The following is a 14,195-nucleotide window of genomic DNA, read 5'->3' on the forward strand; positions in this document are numbered from 1 at the left end:
GTATTATTTGATTTGAATGACAATATACAGTGCCTTGCGAAAGTATTCGGCCCCCTTGAACTTTGTGACCTTTTGTCACATTTCAGGCTTCAAACATAAAGATATAAAACTGTATTTTTTTGTGAAGAATCAACAACAAGTGGGACACAATCATGAAGTTGAGCGACATTTATTGGATATTTCAAACTTTTTTTACAAATCAAAAACTGAAATATTGGGCGTGCAAAATTATTCATTATTATTAATAATTATTATTATTCAATTATTCACATATAAAATAATGATTGACATATTTTCATTAACAATATTATTTTGATTAATTTATTCATACTATTTGATCCTTCCACGAGATATAGTCCCGACACAAATCTAGGGTTGCTATTGAAGCCGGCTGGTCAATCATTCTATCGGTTCGGTTAAAACTAGATGACATTCGTATCATTTGACCTTTTTTTCAATTGACATTTCTTTGTGTAAATCCATAAAAATGATAACAGCTGATTCATGATTTCGACTGGCTGAGAAACGCTTCCTATCTGTCTTGTCCCGACTCCCAACACATACATTACTATAAGACAGCTGGAGTTCGAATTTGTTTCAATATTCAATGTTGCAAATGTCGGAGAGACAGACAGAAAGGTTTATACAAATCTCTGCAGTTTAAAACAAAATGTTAGTCTAAAAGAAATGTGAGATAATGTCTAGATGCTTTTTATATTGGAGATCAAGTTTATAAATTGCTTAGCTGGGCTGATGAAACAGTGGATTGCTCGATTAGATGGAACAGAGTACATAGGCATTTTAACATCATATATTTCTTTTGTGGAATAGACACCGTCTGGAATGCGGTTTTAACCAGCATTCAGAATTAGAACCCCCATTGTATAAATTCCATTATTATATAACAGCTAGGGGCGCTGTTGTCTTTTTTGGGACAAGCCAACCGCTGACAAACACAAAAGAAGAAAACAACACGGAAGTAGAATTAGGGGGAAGATTGTTTCGATTTTTTTGCACCAGGCATATTCTTTGCGTGGGTTTAGATGCAGTGAACTGAATACCGAACTCTCAGTTTTCTAAAAATGTCTAAACTACAGTCATTGAGTGTGTTTGTTAGTGAGCGTTTAATGGTGGCTGCAGTGGAGATTTTTGACGTAGTAGAGAAAATGGTAGAGGGGTACAAGGAGGAGATTTCCCGTTCTAAACAGGAGAATTACCGGCTTCAGAGACTGCTGCGGATCACACCGGAGATAAAACTACGTAAAATAAACTCCCTCCAGTTCTCTCTCGCTGTCTCCGATGAGGACGTTACACCTGAGCAGCAGCACTGTGCGCAGGATTGGAGCCCCAGTCTGGGACAGGAGGGCACAGCGCCCACACAGATTAAACAGGAGCAGAATGAAATCAGGACCAGTCACGAGGTAGGGCAGCAGAAGGAACAGGAGGCTGACATCATAGAGTTCATATTCGCTCCTCCTTGTGTGAATAGTGAATGTGATATTCCCCAGACCCAGACTGTGGAGGACAGAGGGAGTGACTCTAAACTGTTGGATCTCAAACCTTTGAGGAAATCTAAAAAAATCAGCACCACATCTAAAAAACCTCATTGCTGCCTTGACTGTGGCAAATGCTTCACTCAGGTTGGCCGACTGAAGATGCACTTGAGGATTCATTCGAGGCGAAACCTTTCAGCTGTGGAGACTGTGGGAACCGATTTCAGCTGAAGGGAGAACTAACCAAACATATATTGATTCACACAGGAGATAAACTTTTTAACTGTGGTGACTGTGGAAAAAACTTCAATCACAAGGTTGGCCTTAACAGGCATATACTGCTTGTCCATAAAGAAAGAAAACAGAATGAAAATGGAAAGATGAAAGGGGAGAAACCATTTTGTTGTGGTGACTGCGGGAAAAGTTTCACTCGCACACAGACTCTGAACAGACATAAAATGATTCACACGGGAGAAAAACCATTTAATTGTGGATTTTGTGGGAAAGGCTTCAATCGCAAGGAGACCCTCATTGATCATATCCAGAATCATACAGGAGAAAAACCATTTAGCTGTGGTGACTGTGGGAAAAGCTTCAACAGGAAGAGGAACCTAACTTCTCATTTACTGACTCACACGGAAGAGAAACCATTTACCTGTGGTGACTGTGGGAAAAGCTTCAAGCAAAAGAGTGACTTAACCAAACATATAATGATTCACATGGAAGAGAAACCATTTAAATGTGGAGAATGTGGAAAAAGCTTCAATTACAAGGTTAACCTCAACAGGCATATGCTGTTCATCCACAAAGAAAGAAAACAGGAAGATAGTGGAAAGAAGAAAGACAATTAAGACACAGATCTTCTGTCAGGAGATGAGAATAAGAAGCAGGATATGGACAAGACTGTTAAGAAAGCAAAGCAGCTCTGGATCATTCATCTTGTAGGTGTGTCGTTCCATGAAATTAGTGCCTTTTGTGTCCCTTTGATATTTTAAGTAGATTTTGTGCATGAATATTGAATTGTTAAGCTTGTTACATTAAATTACATGCCCTGTAATATATCATAGATCACATGGAAAATTCAATAAATCTGATTTTTTAATATGGAGAAAGACTTGCTACATTGCGAGAATTCAGGATTTTGACATACAGTTGAAGTCAGATGTTTACATACAGTTGTGGATATATTGAAGCAACATCTCATGACATCAGTCAGGAAGTTGAAGCTTGGTCGTAAATGGGTCTTCCAAATGGACAGTGATCCCAAGCATACTTCCAAAGTTGTGACAAAATGGCTTATGGACAACAAAGTCAAGGTATTGGAGTGGCCATCACAAAGCCCTGACCTCAACTATAGACAATTTGTGGGCAGAACTGAAAAAGTGGCCTACAAACCTGACTCAGTTACACCAGCTCTGTCAGGAGGAATGGGCCAAAATTCACCCAACTTATTGTGGGAAGTTTGTGGAAGACAACCTGAAACGTTTGACCCAAGTTAAACAATTTAAAGGCAATCCTACCAAATACTAATTGAGTGTATGTGAACTTTTGACCCACTGGGATTGTTATGAAATAAATTAAAGCTGAAATAAATAATTCTCTCTACTATTATTCTGACATTGCACATTCTTAAAATAAGGTGGTGATCCTAACTGACGTAAGACAGGGAATTTTTACTAGGATTAAATGTCAGGAATTGTGAAAAACTGAGTTTAAATGTATTTGTCTATGTAAACGTCCGACTTCAACTGTATGTCCCTCTGTGCATCATGTGTGACTTCTAGGAAGATTTGAACCCACTTAACCCCAATATTTCTCCAAGTTTTCACCATCATTGTAAAGCCCTATTTATTTGGTTGCTTTGACAAAGTTATTTCAGAAGTTATTTTTTATTAGTGATTCACTCTAAGGAACCCTCATTTTAAGGTCAACCCTGTTACGTGAGCTGAACTCTTGTTTTAATATGGTGTAACTATATTTTTGTTCATCTAATAGTCAAATTAACATCTAATAGTCAAATCATAGTGTAAAAGCATCACAAGGGGATTTATGGCTGATTTAAGATGAATGGGTCACCCCTATTACCTTATTTGGCACTTAATAGTCACTATCATATTGTTTTTTATTTAACATCTTGAGATGGGAAAAGTGTTATTGTTATTTTTTTCATCCCCATCCAAATCTGTCTGTTTCAGCATGTGATGTGTATTTTTTTGGCACGGGCTGCGTCTCAATCTATCCCATCCTCCGATGTCGGCCTTCCACGTCTGTGGTGGAAGGTGGCAGAGCTTCAGCGGGGTTTATCAGACCAGGAAACATCCCAGAAATCTTTCTTCTCACGAAAACATCTGTAGCGTCCCAACTCATATGATCCCTGTTTGGAAAGATAAGACTCTCATGAGCATGATGGTGTTTTGCTCTACAACCCCACAAGGCGTCATGGGACTCATCTGAATGTGTCCCTGTACCGGGACGAAAAACTTAATGGAAGTGAATAAGGCATTTCCATGTGAAAGGTATATGGGTAATTACACTAATTATTGTTTTTTTTTTATGAGTTTTCTTATCTCTCTCAGATATTGCACAGACACTTCAAATACATAACTCCTTTAGATTTATTTTTGACTGTTTTTCCATGTCAGAATCTGTTAAATCATGTGTTTAAATGGGCTAATAGCAGTTAGGCCAAATTCAATGTTTCATTAAATAATTTCCTAAATATATTTTGATACATAAAAATGAAATAGCTAAATGATCCTTGGTATGAACATCTTAAAAGAATTCCATATGTTAGCTTAGTAGAAACCCAGTCCCGGGCCCTTAGACTTTAGTTACAGTTACTGAAATAAAACAGATCTTGGTAAGCAAGAAGCTTCCGTGAGTTTGGCAAACACAAAATTGCAGAGATAGAAAAGTTCGATAAATAGCAAGTTAGGTTCTCCATGTTGGCTCCATGTCCAGCACTGGTTGTGTGACTTCCACCGGGGCCCCTTAGACTTTAAGGAGTTAAGTTGAACATGTGAGTTTTCAAATTAGAAGGCACCTAATTGGTGGGAACGACCCAGGTTTCAGATAAATGGATCATTTATTTACTTTTGTAAAACATTATTCTATGTAAATAAGTTTTTTATTTAATTTGAATAATGATATAATGGTCAAACAGTACAGTATATGCTGTTGTTCAAAGTGTGGTGTTGATGTTTTCACGTTAGAAACCAGAATTTCCCAGTCATTGGTTTTGGAATGTTTTGAGACTGTTATTGATACAATTCAACATTTTGTACTAAACATTTTAAATAAAAAACAACTCATTAACTAATCAATTATTTTATTAGAAACATTTATCCCTCCACACACACACACTTATGCCGTGTTCACGTGCTTGTCGGAACTAGGAAACTCAGACATTTCTGACTTGCTAATTGTTTGAATGCAGCACGCAGTGGCAAGCCGTCATTCAGGGCAGGTGGTGCAGAGAACCACCTGTTTTGAGACTCACCTGTTTAGCATGCATGTGATAACATGCTGTTTTGCATGTTATTTTGGCATTGATACGTGTCACATATCAGTTTGCAAACAATGTAAATAAAATAAATTGTTAATAAATCTGCATACAAAAATTGTCTCTTTTTTTGCTTTCTTGAGTAAGGCTGGTCCAAAATGCAGGTGTTTCAGCCTAGCTCAGTGCAGTCTGTGGTGGTGGGGCAGCCAGCGGAAAATATGAAGTGTAGGGGTTGGTAATGTTCTCTAGTTGCCCCGTGATTGGCTCAGTGTTCTGTCACTCATGGGGACAACACATCACAGCAAAATCTACGGGGAGAGCTTGAAAATTCAAGCCCCTTCGATGCTGCCATAGAGTTACATTATAGGTGCCCATCCAAGAAGGCTCAAGGTCATGGGCCACAGATAAAATGACGTCAAATCATGTTATCTCTACCATAGCTTTGATTGGACTGATCATGACAACATCATACTTTCAAGATCTTAGTAGCAAGCTAGCAGTCATCATCATGAATCAAGTCAATAATCGACTTGCAAATCCTTTTCAATCCTTGTCATATGAAAATAAATTATAGATAAAACTTAACGGTGCTCATCGGCCATTGGACATTAACATTACACAACAAGTTGGAATTAGAAAAAATTCAACAATAAGTGGTTTGGAAGGAATCAGTGGCTAACTGCGAAGCAATCACAAGCCTGCTACTCAGTGTAGTGGGTGGGTAGTCCAAGTCTCAGTTTAAGGGTTTCTTTTCCAAGCTTAAAAGGATAAACATTCAACATGGGCCTTGCTGTCCAGCATGACGTCTGCCGCAATCAAACAACTGGAAATTCAGAACTGGGAAATATCAGACTTCAGTGAGTTCAATACAACTGGGAAAATGAGCTCCTACAGGGAAAATACGTTTTGAACGGTCATTAAACTCGGAATTCCAAGTCGGGAACTTGGGCCTCTTTAGAGAGCTCCAACCTGAAGATCACTGGCGTAATGATTCAGATTTGTTTTTCCCCCAGTTGTCTGAAAGCACCATACATTCAGAGAATGCCAGACTTTGATGACAAAATTTACCCACGAAGGACCACCGCGCCACCTTCCTGTTCCAGTGATCACAGTAGAACAGAGTGAGTCAAAAAATGTATTGTATGCTGCTGCATAAATTATGTAATGTGACAGGGAGATATGTATCCTGCAGCTAAGAAAGTAATACTAAGTGTATGTTGTGTAGTAAGCTGTTCATAATTTAGCCTACTGTTCTGACTTGGTGGTGCACACGTAGCCTATAGCCTGTTTTTGAAAAATGTCATCATAAAATATTGTAAGAGCTTTCATTGTCTGCTTATAAGCTGTCTTTATTTATCCTACGGTTCTGACTTGGTGTACAGGGAGATTACTGCAATAAGGGCCCATGTTCTTGATTATGTCGCTGTACATTTCAAAAGTGCTGAACAAATAGTTGTATTGACTACGTCCATCCTAGCTCGCTCATTAATGTCTGAATCGAAGTTACAGATTCCCTTTCATCCGCTTGTCGTCCCCTTATGCCATAGTTTGTACATCTTAATTGTCTGTAGAAACCACATTTATAATAATAATAATATATGCCATTTAGCAGACGCTTTTATCCAAAGCGACTTACAGTCATGTGTGCATACATTCTACGTATGGGTGGTCCCGGGGATCAAACCCACTACCCTGGCGTTACAAGCGCCATGCTCTACCAACTGAGCTACAGAAGGACCACATTTGTTTAAGCAAGTCAGCCATATCAGCTATGTTTTTTTAAAGTCAGTAAATGAGGCTGTATTAACTGTTTTGCTGCCAGACAAGGCTCCGCTGATAGCCAGGTGTAGCAGTGGTATTGTGTTGGGACTGCTGGTGAGACAGCTTTATGTAGGGCCCAAACAGTTGTGGTCACCGTTTTCACCGTTATAGTGCAATTAATGTATTGTTTAGTGTTGTGTAGTGGCTTTGCTGGTATGCATCTACGAAAACATGTTTTGTTTTCCCCACTAAGATTTAAACGCTACAATGACTACTGGCAGCACGTGTATAACTACAGTTTCCTAGTTCCGACTAGTGTGGCAATAACTATTGCAGGTGTGAGGGCATTTTCTGTTGAACCTTACTAATGCTTGTGTACTAAAATATCCTTCTTTAAGCCTAGGCATTGGGCTTGAGATGAAAGAAAGTAACTCATATAAGATAGAAAAGTGTGTGTGTGTATAAATAAGCGGCCCGATCTAGCTGTTCTGTGTGTGTAGAATGATACCTGGGCGCTCAGCCAAGATCTGACAGAAACTAACTGGTTCCTTTTATCTTAACTGGAGACAGAGGAACGTGTTATATTCTGCACACCAGTGATAAAGCTATTAATCTATTTGGAGCCTGTTTCTGTGCAAAATATTCATGTTTTGTGTGTGTGTGTGTGTGTGTGTGTGTGTGTGTGTGTGTGTGTGTGTGTGTGTGTGTGTGTGTGTGTGTGTGTGTGTGTGTGTGTGTGTGTGTGTGTGTGTGTGTGTGTGTGTGTGTGTGTGTGTGTGTGTGTGTGTGTGTGTGTGTGTGTGTGTTCTGTGTGTGTGGCCAGTACGACCATACATAGGGGAAGTATATCTGGAGTGACTCCCTGTCATTCTGGCTCCTGTTGTCCTCTCTCAGTTGCGAAAGACTGAGGCAACCTTTTCACCTGGTTTCCTCCCCTCACACACACAAACACATACATAGGATCACGTGTTTTGCAGATGCTTGCTCGGGGTAGTTTGACTATATAAATGTTCCTGTACTCTTTGTACAGGAGGCTCCCACTCCATTTCACCTGCGTGGATGGTGTGACCAGCCTCCTGATTATAATACGTTTTTAATCAAAGTAATACCTTGATTGATTGTTAATTTTGCCTCTCCTCATTATTAGTTAAAGGTAGCAATTCCACCACACAGGTGAAATGGTTGGGGAAAAATAACAAAATAAACGTGGCAGGATGTGAAACATCTGAAAACAAGGACCTTTATCTAAATAAAAACATTCACAATTTCCTACAATACATCATGTATGGGGAATATCGAAGAAACGATGTCATACCCATGCCTAGTATACATTTGTAAGAAAATAAATCATTTGGTTAGAAATCTTGGATTTGACCATCAGAAATGAGGTTAAAGAATAATTATGTGTACGATGCCTCTGTCGAAATGCGCATTGGCCAGGTGGGAAACGTCTATCCAGTCTGCTCCAGGAGCTCATCCAGCTCCAGATTACGGATGATACTGATCAACCCCTTACTGATGCGATAGGTGCGCTGGGGGTCAAAAGCACCTCTGTGATGATCATGTTGGGTCACGTAGATTCTGTCCAACACACGGTCTGACTGGAGGCTGATAATGATCCGGTCGATGTTGCTGTCGTCATTGTGTCCTGTGTAGTTTTTGCGGACATAACGCGGTATGTTCCTAGTCCCAGGGGCATGGAGATTGCCCACTTCGTAGTATGGTAATCCCTGGTCTGGTAGCAGTTGGTTACATTGGCCATCATGCTCCTCTATTTTGTCGAAGAAGCGGTGGAAGCCAAACGCCTTCTTCTCAGGGTTGCTCACTGTCACCATTTCACCCTTTTTGTTGAATTTGATGTAGTTGTGGGCGAACCAGTGAAGGAGATGGAGGCCGTGTCTAGGTGGAGGTGTACCAAAGCCAGATGACTCGAGGTGTCTCATTTCGTTAAGTGTGTCCATGGAGGAAGGACAAGGAAGTGAGTATCCAGTCTGCTCCAGGAGATCATCCAGGTCCAGATTACGGATGATACTGATCAACCCCTTACTGATGCGATAGGTGTGCTGGGGGTCAAAAGCACCTCTGTGATGATCATGTTGGGTCACGTAGATTCTGTCCAACACACGGTCTGACTGGAGGCTGATAATGATCCGGTCGATGTCGCTGTCGTCATTGTGTCCTGTGTGGTTTTTGCGGACATCATGCGGTAGGTTCTCAGACTTTGCAGCATTCAGATTGCCCACTTCGTAGTACGGTAAGTCCTGGTCTGGTAGCAGTTGGTTACATTGCCCATCATGCTCCTCTATGTTGTCAAAGAAGCGGTGGAAGCCAAACGCCTTCTTCTTAGGGTTGCGCACTGTCACCATCTCGCTGTCGTTGTTGAATGTGACATATTCATGGGAGAACCAGTGAAGGAGTTGAAGGCCGTGTCTGGGCCGGGGTCTACCAAAGCCAGACGATTTGAGGTGATCAATTTCGTTCAGTGTCTCCATTGTTATGATGTTCTCTAGAAAGGAGGGAGGGCAAGGTAGAAAAGGTGGAAAGATGGAGAGAGAATAAGAGTGGGTTTTGATTGTCAAAGAGTGCGCGCAAAACATTTATTGAACTGTTCTGAGTGAAAGAGGACACACACTTTTCTGTCATTGTCTCTACGGAGTGGTCCTTGAGAAAATGGGTTGCATCCTCTTCTCAACACGACAGAAACACACACTAACTACAGGTGGACTTCACCCTTATGGTCCTTTTGCTGTTCTGCCTATCTGCCCTTCTATGTAAATCTGAACTATAAAAAGGTGTCTGCAAAGGCAGGACAGTCAAGTTGCATCTGACTGTAAAACTAGAGGAGCAGTGTAATTTCTCGTGACCATTCATAGAGGCCAGGAGGGTACCGGCTTAGGTGTACACGCCTGAAGGCAGCAGGCCCACAGGTTCAGGAAATGGTGGGTACCCCAAGTCAGGTGGTTGAGACCCTAGCAGGACAGGAGGCCTAGGGCCTCACAAGGCAGGGGACTCATAGCCAGCTACTACTAAGGCCACAAACTGCTGGAGACTAGGAGCCTAACTGGGCATGAGACATACAGTAGGGCCTAGGACTAGAACAGGACACTATGGGATGTGTTTCAAGTGTTATTGTCACATGCACAAGTACATTGAAATGCCTTGCTAACTTTCTTCAAATCGACCGAGGGACTGTGGACCTATGGAACAGGTAGCCTAGTAACTGGACTGAAGACAATCCGATAGTGAGATGTTTTTCATCATCGATGGCAGATCAGTATTGGGGTTATGGTAATCTGAGTCTAGATCTGTGGGTAATGTGAATGTATCCCAGTTGGGTTACTATTTATTAATCCACATATAATTATAAATAATAGTCCCAATACAATATCCCCTCTCCCTTTCATATTTTAACCATCATTAAACAGATGATCACGTGATCAACCTTCTGAGCCTGAAATGTGTCCTCAAGAGGAATTTGCATTTCAATGCAGACTTCTCAGCTCGCACAAAACGTTCGAAGAATCATAAAGCATGGTGAGAGTGTTGTTGTCCTATGGTTATTTATCAAACGTCCTTCCCTGGGAACGTTGAAGGATAGTGGCTTGGCTTTGGTACATTATCAGCACATTTGAGGAACTTAACAAAACAAAACAAAAATCTGGCAAGGCGTGCTTGTAAAACAATTCGAAAACATTTAGGCCTACATTGTTGTCTTAAATCAGTCAAGCCTCATTGCAAGATAGCATCTTTGAGCAAACCTTGAACGTCTTGTCCAACTAGTCTAATAAAACAACCAAGACTTTCTGTAACCAACCAGCTTACCTCCTTATGTCCATCATTATGCAGATGACATGTTTACAAATTGTACATTGAATGCAAATACATATTTAATAAATGAACAACTTACCTATTTTGAATGAAGTATATTCAATGTTTTTGAAGTGGTAATATGCTGGGCTGCTATGGTTACAATTGTATAGCAATAGTTTCACTTTTAGCCTGCCGACTTGTTTATATGCAGAATGTAGACGTGTCCTAACCACTCCCCAAAGTTCCATGGGCAAAAAGCCACGGCTATTTAACACTATAATCTCCTAATGTTATTTTGTAAAAATGTTTTTTTTTGTTGCCAACTCTCAACTAAAATCACAGTTTATCGGTATCCTTAGTAACACAATATACAAACTCCAATCTGTTCATTGGATCTGAAAATAATTCCAATACATGAATTGAAATGGCTTGCGTTCAACTGTCCAAAATGAAATTCAAGCCGGTAATCCCAATACATTTCATAGAATGCTGAAAACGATGAGCAGCATGCCACCCTTTCCAAATCTTGTAATAATTGTAAAGCGACCACACTGTGTGGTTTGTATTTTTCATGAATCCCCTCTAGGAGAGAGTCCCGGTATGTCAATATATACACATGAATTTAGAATCAACTCAGTATTTAAGTCACGAGTCATACTTTCAATGCCACATATTCTTTAGATTCAGAGATGTCTCTGACGTAAGCGGTACATGGAATGCTGAATGCCAACCTTTTGTTTCAATCATTTCAAATCTTGTGCCATTTCCATGTCACACAGTCACAAAACTTGACTTGAAAGAGGACAAACTGTACTAACAGGTTCATCGTTGTCACACGGACACATGAGAGAATCAATGCCTCAGGGAAGGTAATGCAAACAACATATTTTGCATTGTCTGCCCTGAATCATTCATTCATGTGTCAGTGTGACAACGAAGAACCTGTTTGGCAGAATAAGGCAACAGTGTAAAATGCTGTTTAATTCCAGGACTATAAACAGCATTTTATCAACACAGAAGGTAGACAGTGTTATGCTTGAATGTTTTTAGTTGAGCTACATCTAATGACAATGCTTTCCTTCCAAATTACACAACTGGGATTGGCAACTATGGGCGTTTACTTAACGCCTCCCAAATGTGCAAAGCTGCTGGTTATAAGCGCAGTGGTGTCTTTCTAAAAACTTGTTTTGCGAAGAGGTGCTGAAGGGGAAAGGTATGTATTCTCAGATGAACGTGTATTCCAACGTCAAAAATGTAGTCGAGAGAATTACTCTCTCCATTTCATGATGCGTCTTTCCACAAGAATCCTTTTTTTGTCCCAAAAATATCACATCTTTTTCTATCAAATATCCTGATGGATATTTTTTTAAAGGGGGTTGTATGTAAAAGTAAGAGTATGTCAGAGAAATTCTACGGGAAGAGAGACCGCAGATTCTTTCAAACAACAGTTTTATCGACGCAGATTAAGATAGTTGACGTTGCCACCGTTGTCTGTTCCCTCCAGCACACATCTGTCCACACATCTGAACTCTTGTCGGTTGTTAAAACAGAATGTCACAAACTGCGGTCGTGTCCCAAAGGGCTCTTATCTGTACATCCAGACTTATGACTAAGTCACACGACAAGCTTGTATCAGTAAAAATACTAACATAACATAATAGACAATTCTCTTAAGTAAAAACAGCATAGTGTGTCAAATTAACAGTATACTATGTAATTCATATTTAATTTCGACACTGCTTCCGGCTCATGTACCTGACCAATGACACTGCTTCCAGAGCATGTACCTGACCAATGACACTGCTTCCAGAGCATGTACCTGACCAATGACACTGCTTCCAGAGCATGTACCTGACCAATGACACTGCTTCCAGAGAATGTACCTGACCAATGACACTGCTTCCAGAGCATGTACCTGACCAATGACACTGCTTCCAGAGAATGTACCTGACCAATGACACTGCTTCCAGAGCATGTACCTGACCAATGACACTGCTTCCAGAGCATGTACCTGACCAATGACACTGCTTCCAGAGAATGTACCTGACCAATGACACTGCTTCCAGAGCATGTACCTGACCAATGACACTGCTTCCAGAGCATGTACCTGACCAATGACACTGCTTCCAGAGCATGTACAGTGCCTTGCGAAAGTATTCGGCCCCCTTGAACTTTGCGACCTTTTGCCACATTTCAGGTTTCAAACATAAAGATATAAAACTGTATTTTTTTGTGAAGAATCAACAACAAGTGGGACACAATCATGAAGTGGAATGACATTTATTGGATATTTCAAACTTTTTAACAAATCAAAAACTGAAAAATTTGGCGTGCAAAATTATTCAGCCCCTTTACTTTCAGTGCAGCAAATTCTCTCCAGAAGTTCAGTGAGGATCTCTGAATGATCCAATGTTGACCCAAATGACTAATTATGATAAATACAATCCACATGTGTGTAATCAATTCTCCATATAAATGCACCTGCACTGTGATAGTCTCAGAGGTCCATTAAAAGCGCAAAGAGCATCATGAAGAACAAGGATAAATCACAATTTCGCGGGTGTTAGCATCTTTCGAATTTCAGCCCGTAACTTGCAAAAAAGGTTGAAGCTCCTCTTTCCGGTTCCGCTCCTCATTCTAGAATCTCCTCATCTCTTCTCTTAACACGTATGGACCCAGAACTTAATCAAGCAGCGGACCAATTACATTCTTCTTTAGTTCCGGGTTAAAAGAGCTTATCACAACAAAATCAACTCAAGCTATTATTACCCCTAGTAAATTCTCCGAAAGGATGTTAATTATCCTCTGAACCCATCTGGTTTGTTTGATCTACAGAATGATACAGTAGCATCGTCTGTTATTACAAGTCTGTTAATGTTATGCCCAATCATTTTTCATTTGAATTGCAACTGCACTGCCTAAGAATTATTCACCTGAACTGTTACTGTATACGGGATTTATTATATTTTATTATACTGATTCCGTTAAACATTTTACACGGTCACACCCAATACCAGTGGTCACCAACCTTTTGTGTGTTAAGATCACTTCCTGAGTCAAAATACAAGCCGAGATATACCTCTCAGATTATTTATTTTTTAACACGACTTAAAAAATGTAAACCTATGCAACATTAACCTATCAAAAACAGTACCGTAGCAATGAGGTTTGTGCAGTAAGCTATAGGCCCAATACAATATTACCGCATATTGGCTTTGCTTGAATTGCCGTGCCAATACATTGTTGTTCGGACCTTTAAAAAAAAAAAATATATATATATAAAATTGGAGGTAAGCTACATGATCACACCGGTAATAAATCAGTTGTTGTACTACTTGTGAGGCCCACTTGAGTGAGCATACATTTAAATCACTTGCTTTTTGTTTTACTGGGCTGATTTTTCTGAGGGTCCGCCTCTCCACATCCCTCCACTCTCCTTTTCCCCTGCTGAGACGTTCTGCCTCATGCACAAATTACGTTACTCATATACACACAAAAAGTGAACTATTGGCTCGATATAAAAAAAAGACACAAGCCACAAATAACACCAAGGTGTTATACTTATTACACACTGTCCTACTCATTCCTTACAGCTGCAGTGCTGGTTTGTAGCGTGAGGGTTGAATAAA

At 40.2% G+C, this 14,195-nt stretch overlaps 1 protein-coding gene across 1 annotated transcript; it reads right to left on the bottom strand.

Annotated features, from left to right (window-relative positions):
- Window positions 1–7,973: 7,973 nt before the first annotated feature.
- LOC124013179 lies at window positions 7,974–10,815 on the bottom strand. The gene is made up of 2 exons (XM_046327402.1): window positions 10,664–10,815; window positions 7,974–9,262 (listed from the first exon to the last, which is right to left on the bottom strand). The coding sequence occupies exons 1-2, from the start codon at window positions 10,812–10,814 to the stop codon at window positions 8,208–8,210; spliced, it is 1,206 nt and encodes a 401-aa protein (XP_046183358.1). The 5' UTR covers window position 10,815; the 3' UTR covers window positions 7,974–8,207.
- Between the last annotated feature and the right edge of the window lie 3,380 nt (window positions 10,816–14,195).

The sequence above is a fragment of the Oncorhynchus gorbuscha genome, linkage group LG24 (assembly GCF_021184085.1).
Source record: "Oncorhynchus gorbuscha isolate QuinsamMale2020 ecotype Even-year linkage group LG24, OgorEven_v1.0, whole genome shotgun sequence".
Taxonomy (NCBI): Eukaryota; Metazoa; Chordata; class Actinopteri; order Salmoniformes; family Salmonidae; genus Oncorhynchus; species Oncorhynchus gorbuscha.

What these genes read in the sequence shown, in the direction of transcription:
- LOC124013179 (XM_046327402.1), bottom strand. Translation starts at nt 10,814, where the DNA reads ATGGAACTTTGGGGAGTGGTTAGGACACGTCTACATTCTGCATATAAA. An exon ending in ATATACTTCATTCAAAATAG is followed by an intron (nt 9,263 to 10,663) that starts GTAAGTTGTTCA and finishes CCTCCTTTCTAG; the next exon opens with AGAACATCATAACAATGGAG.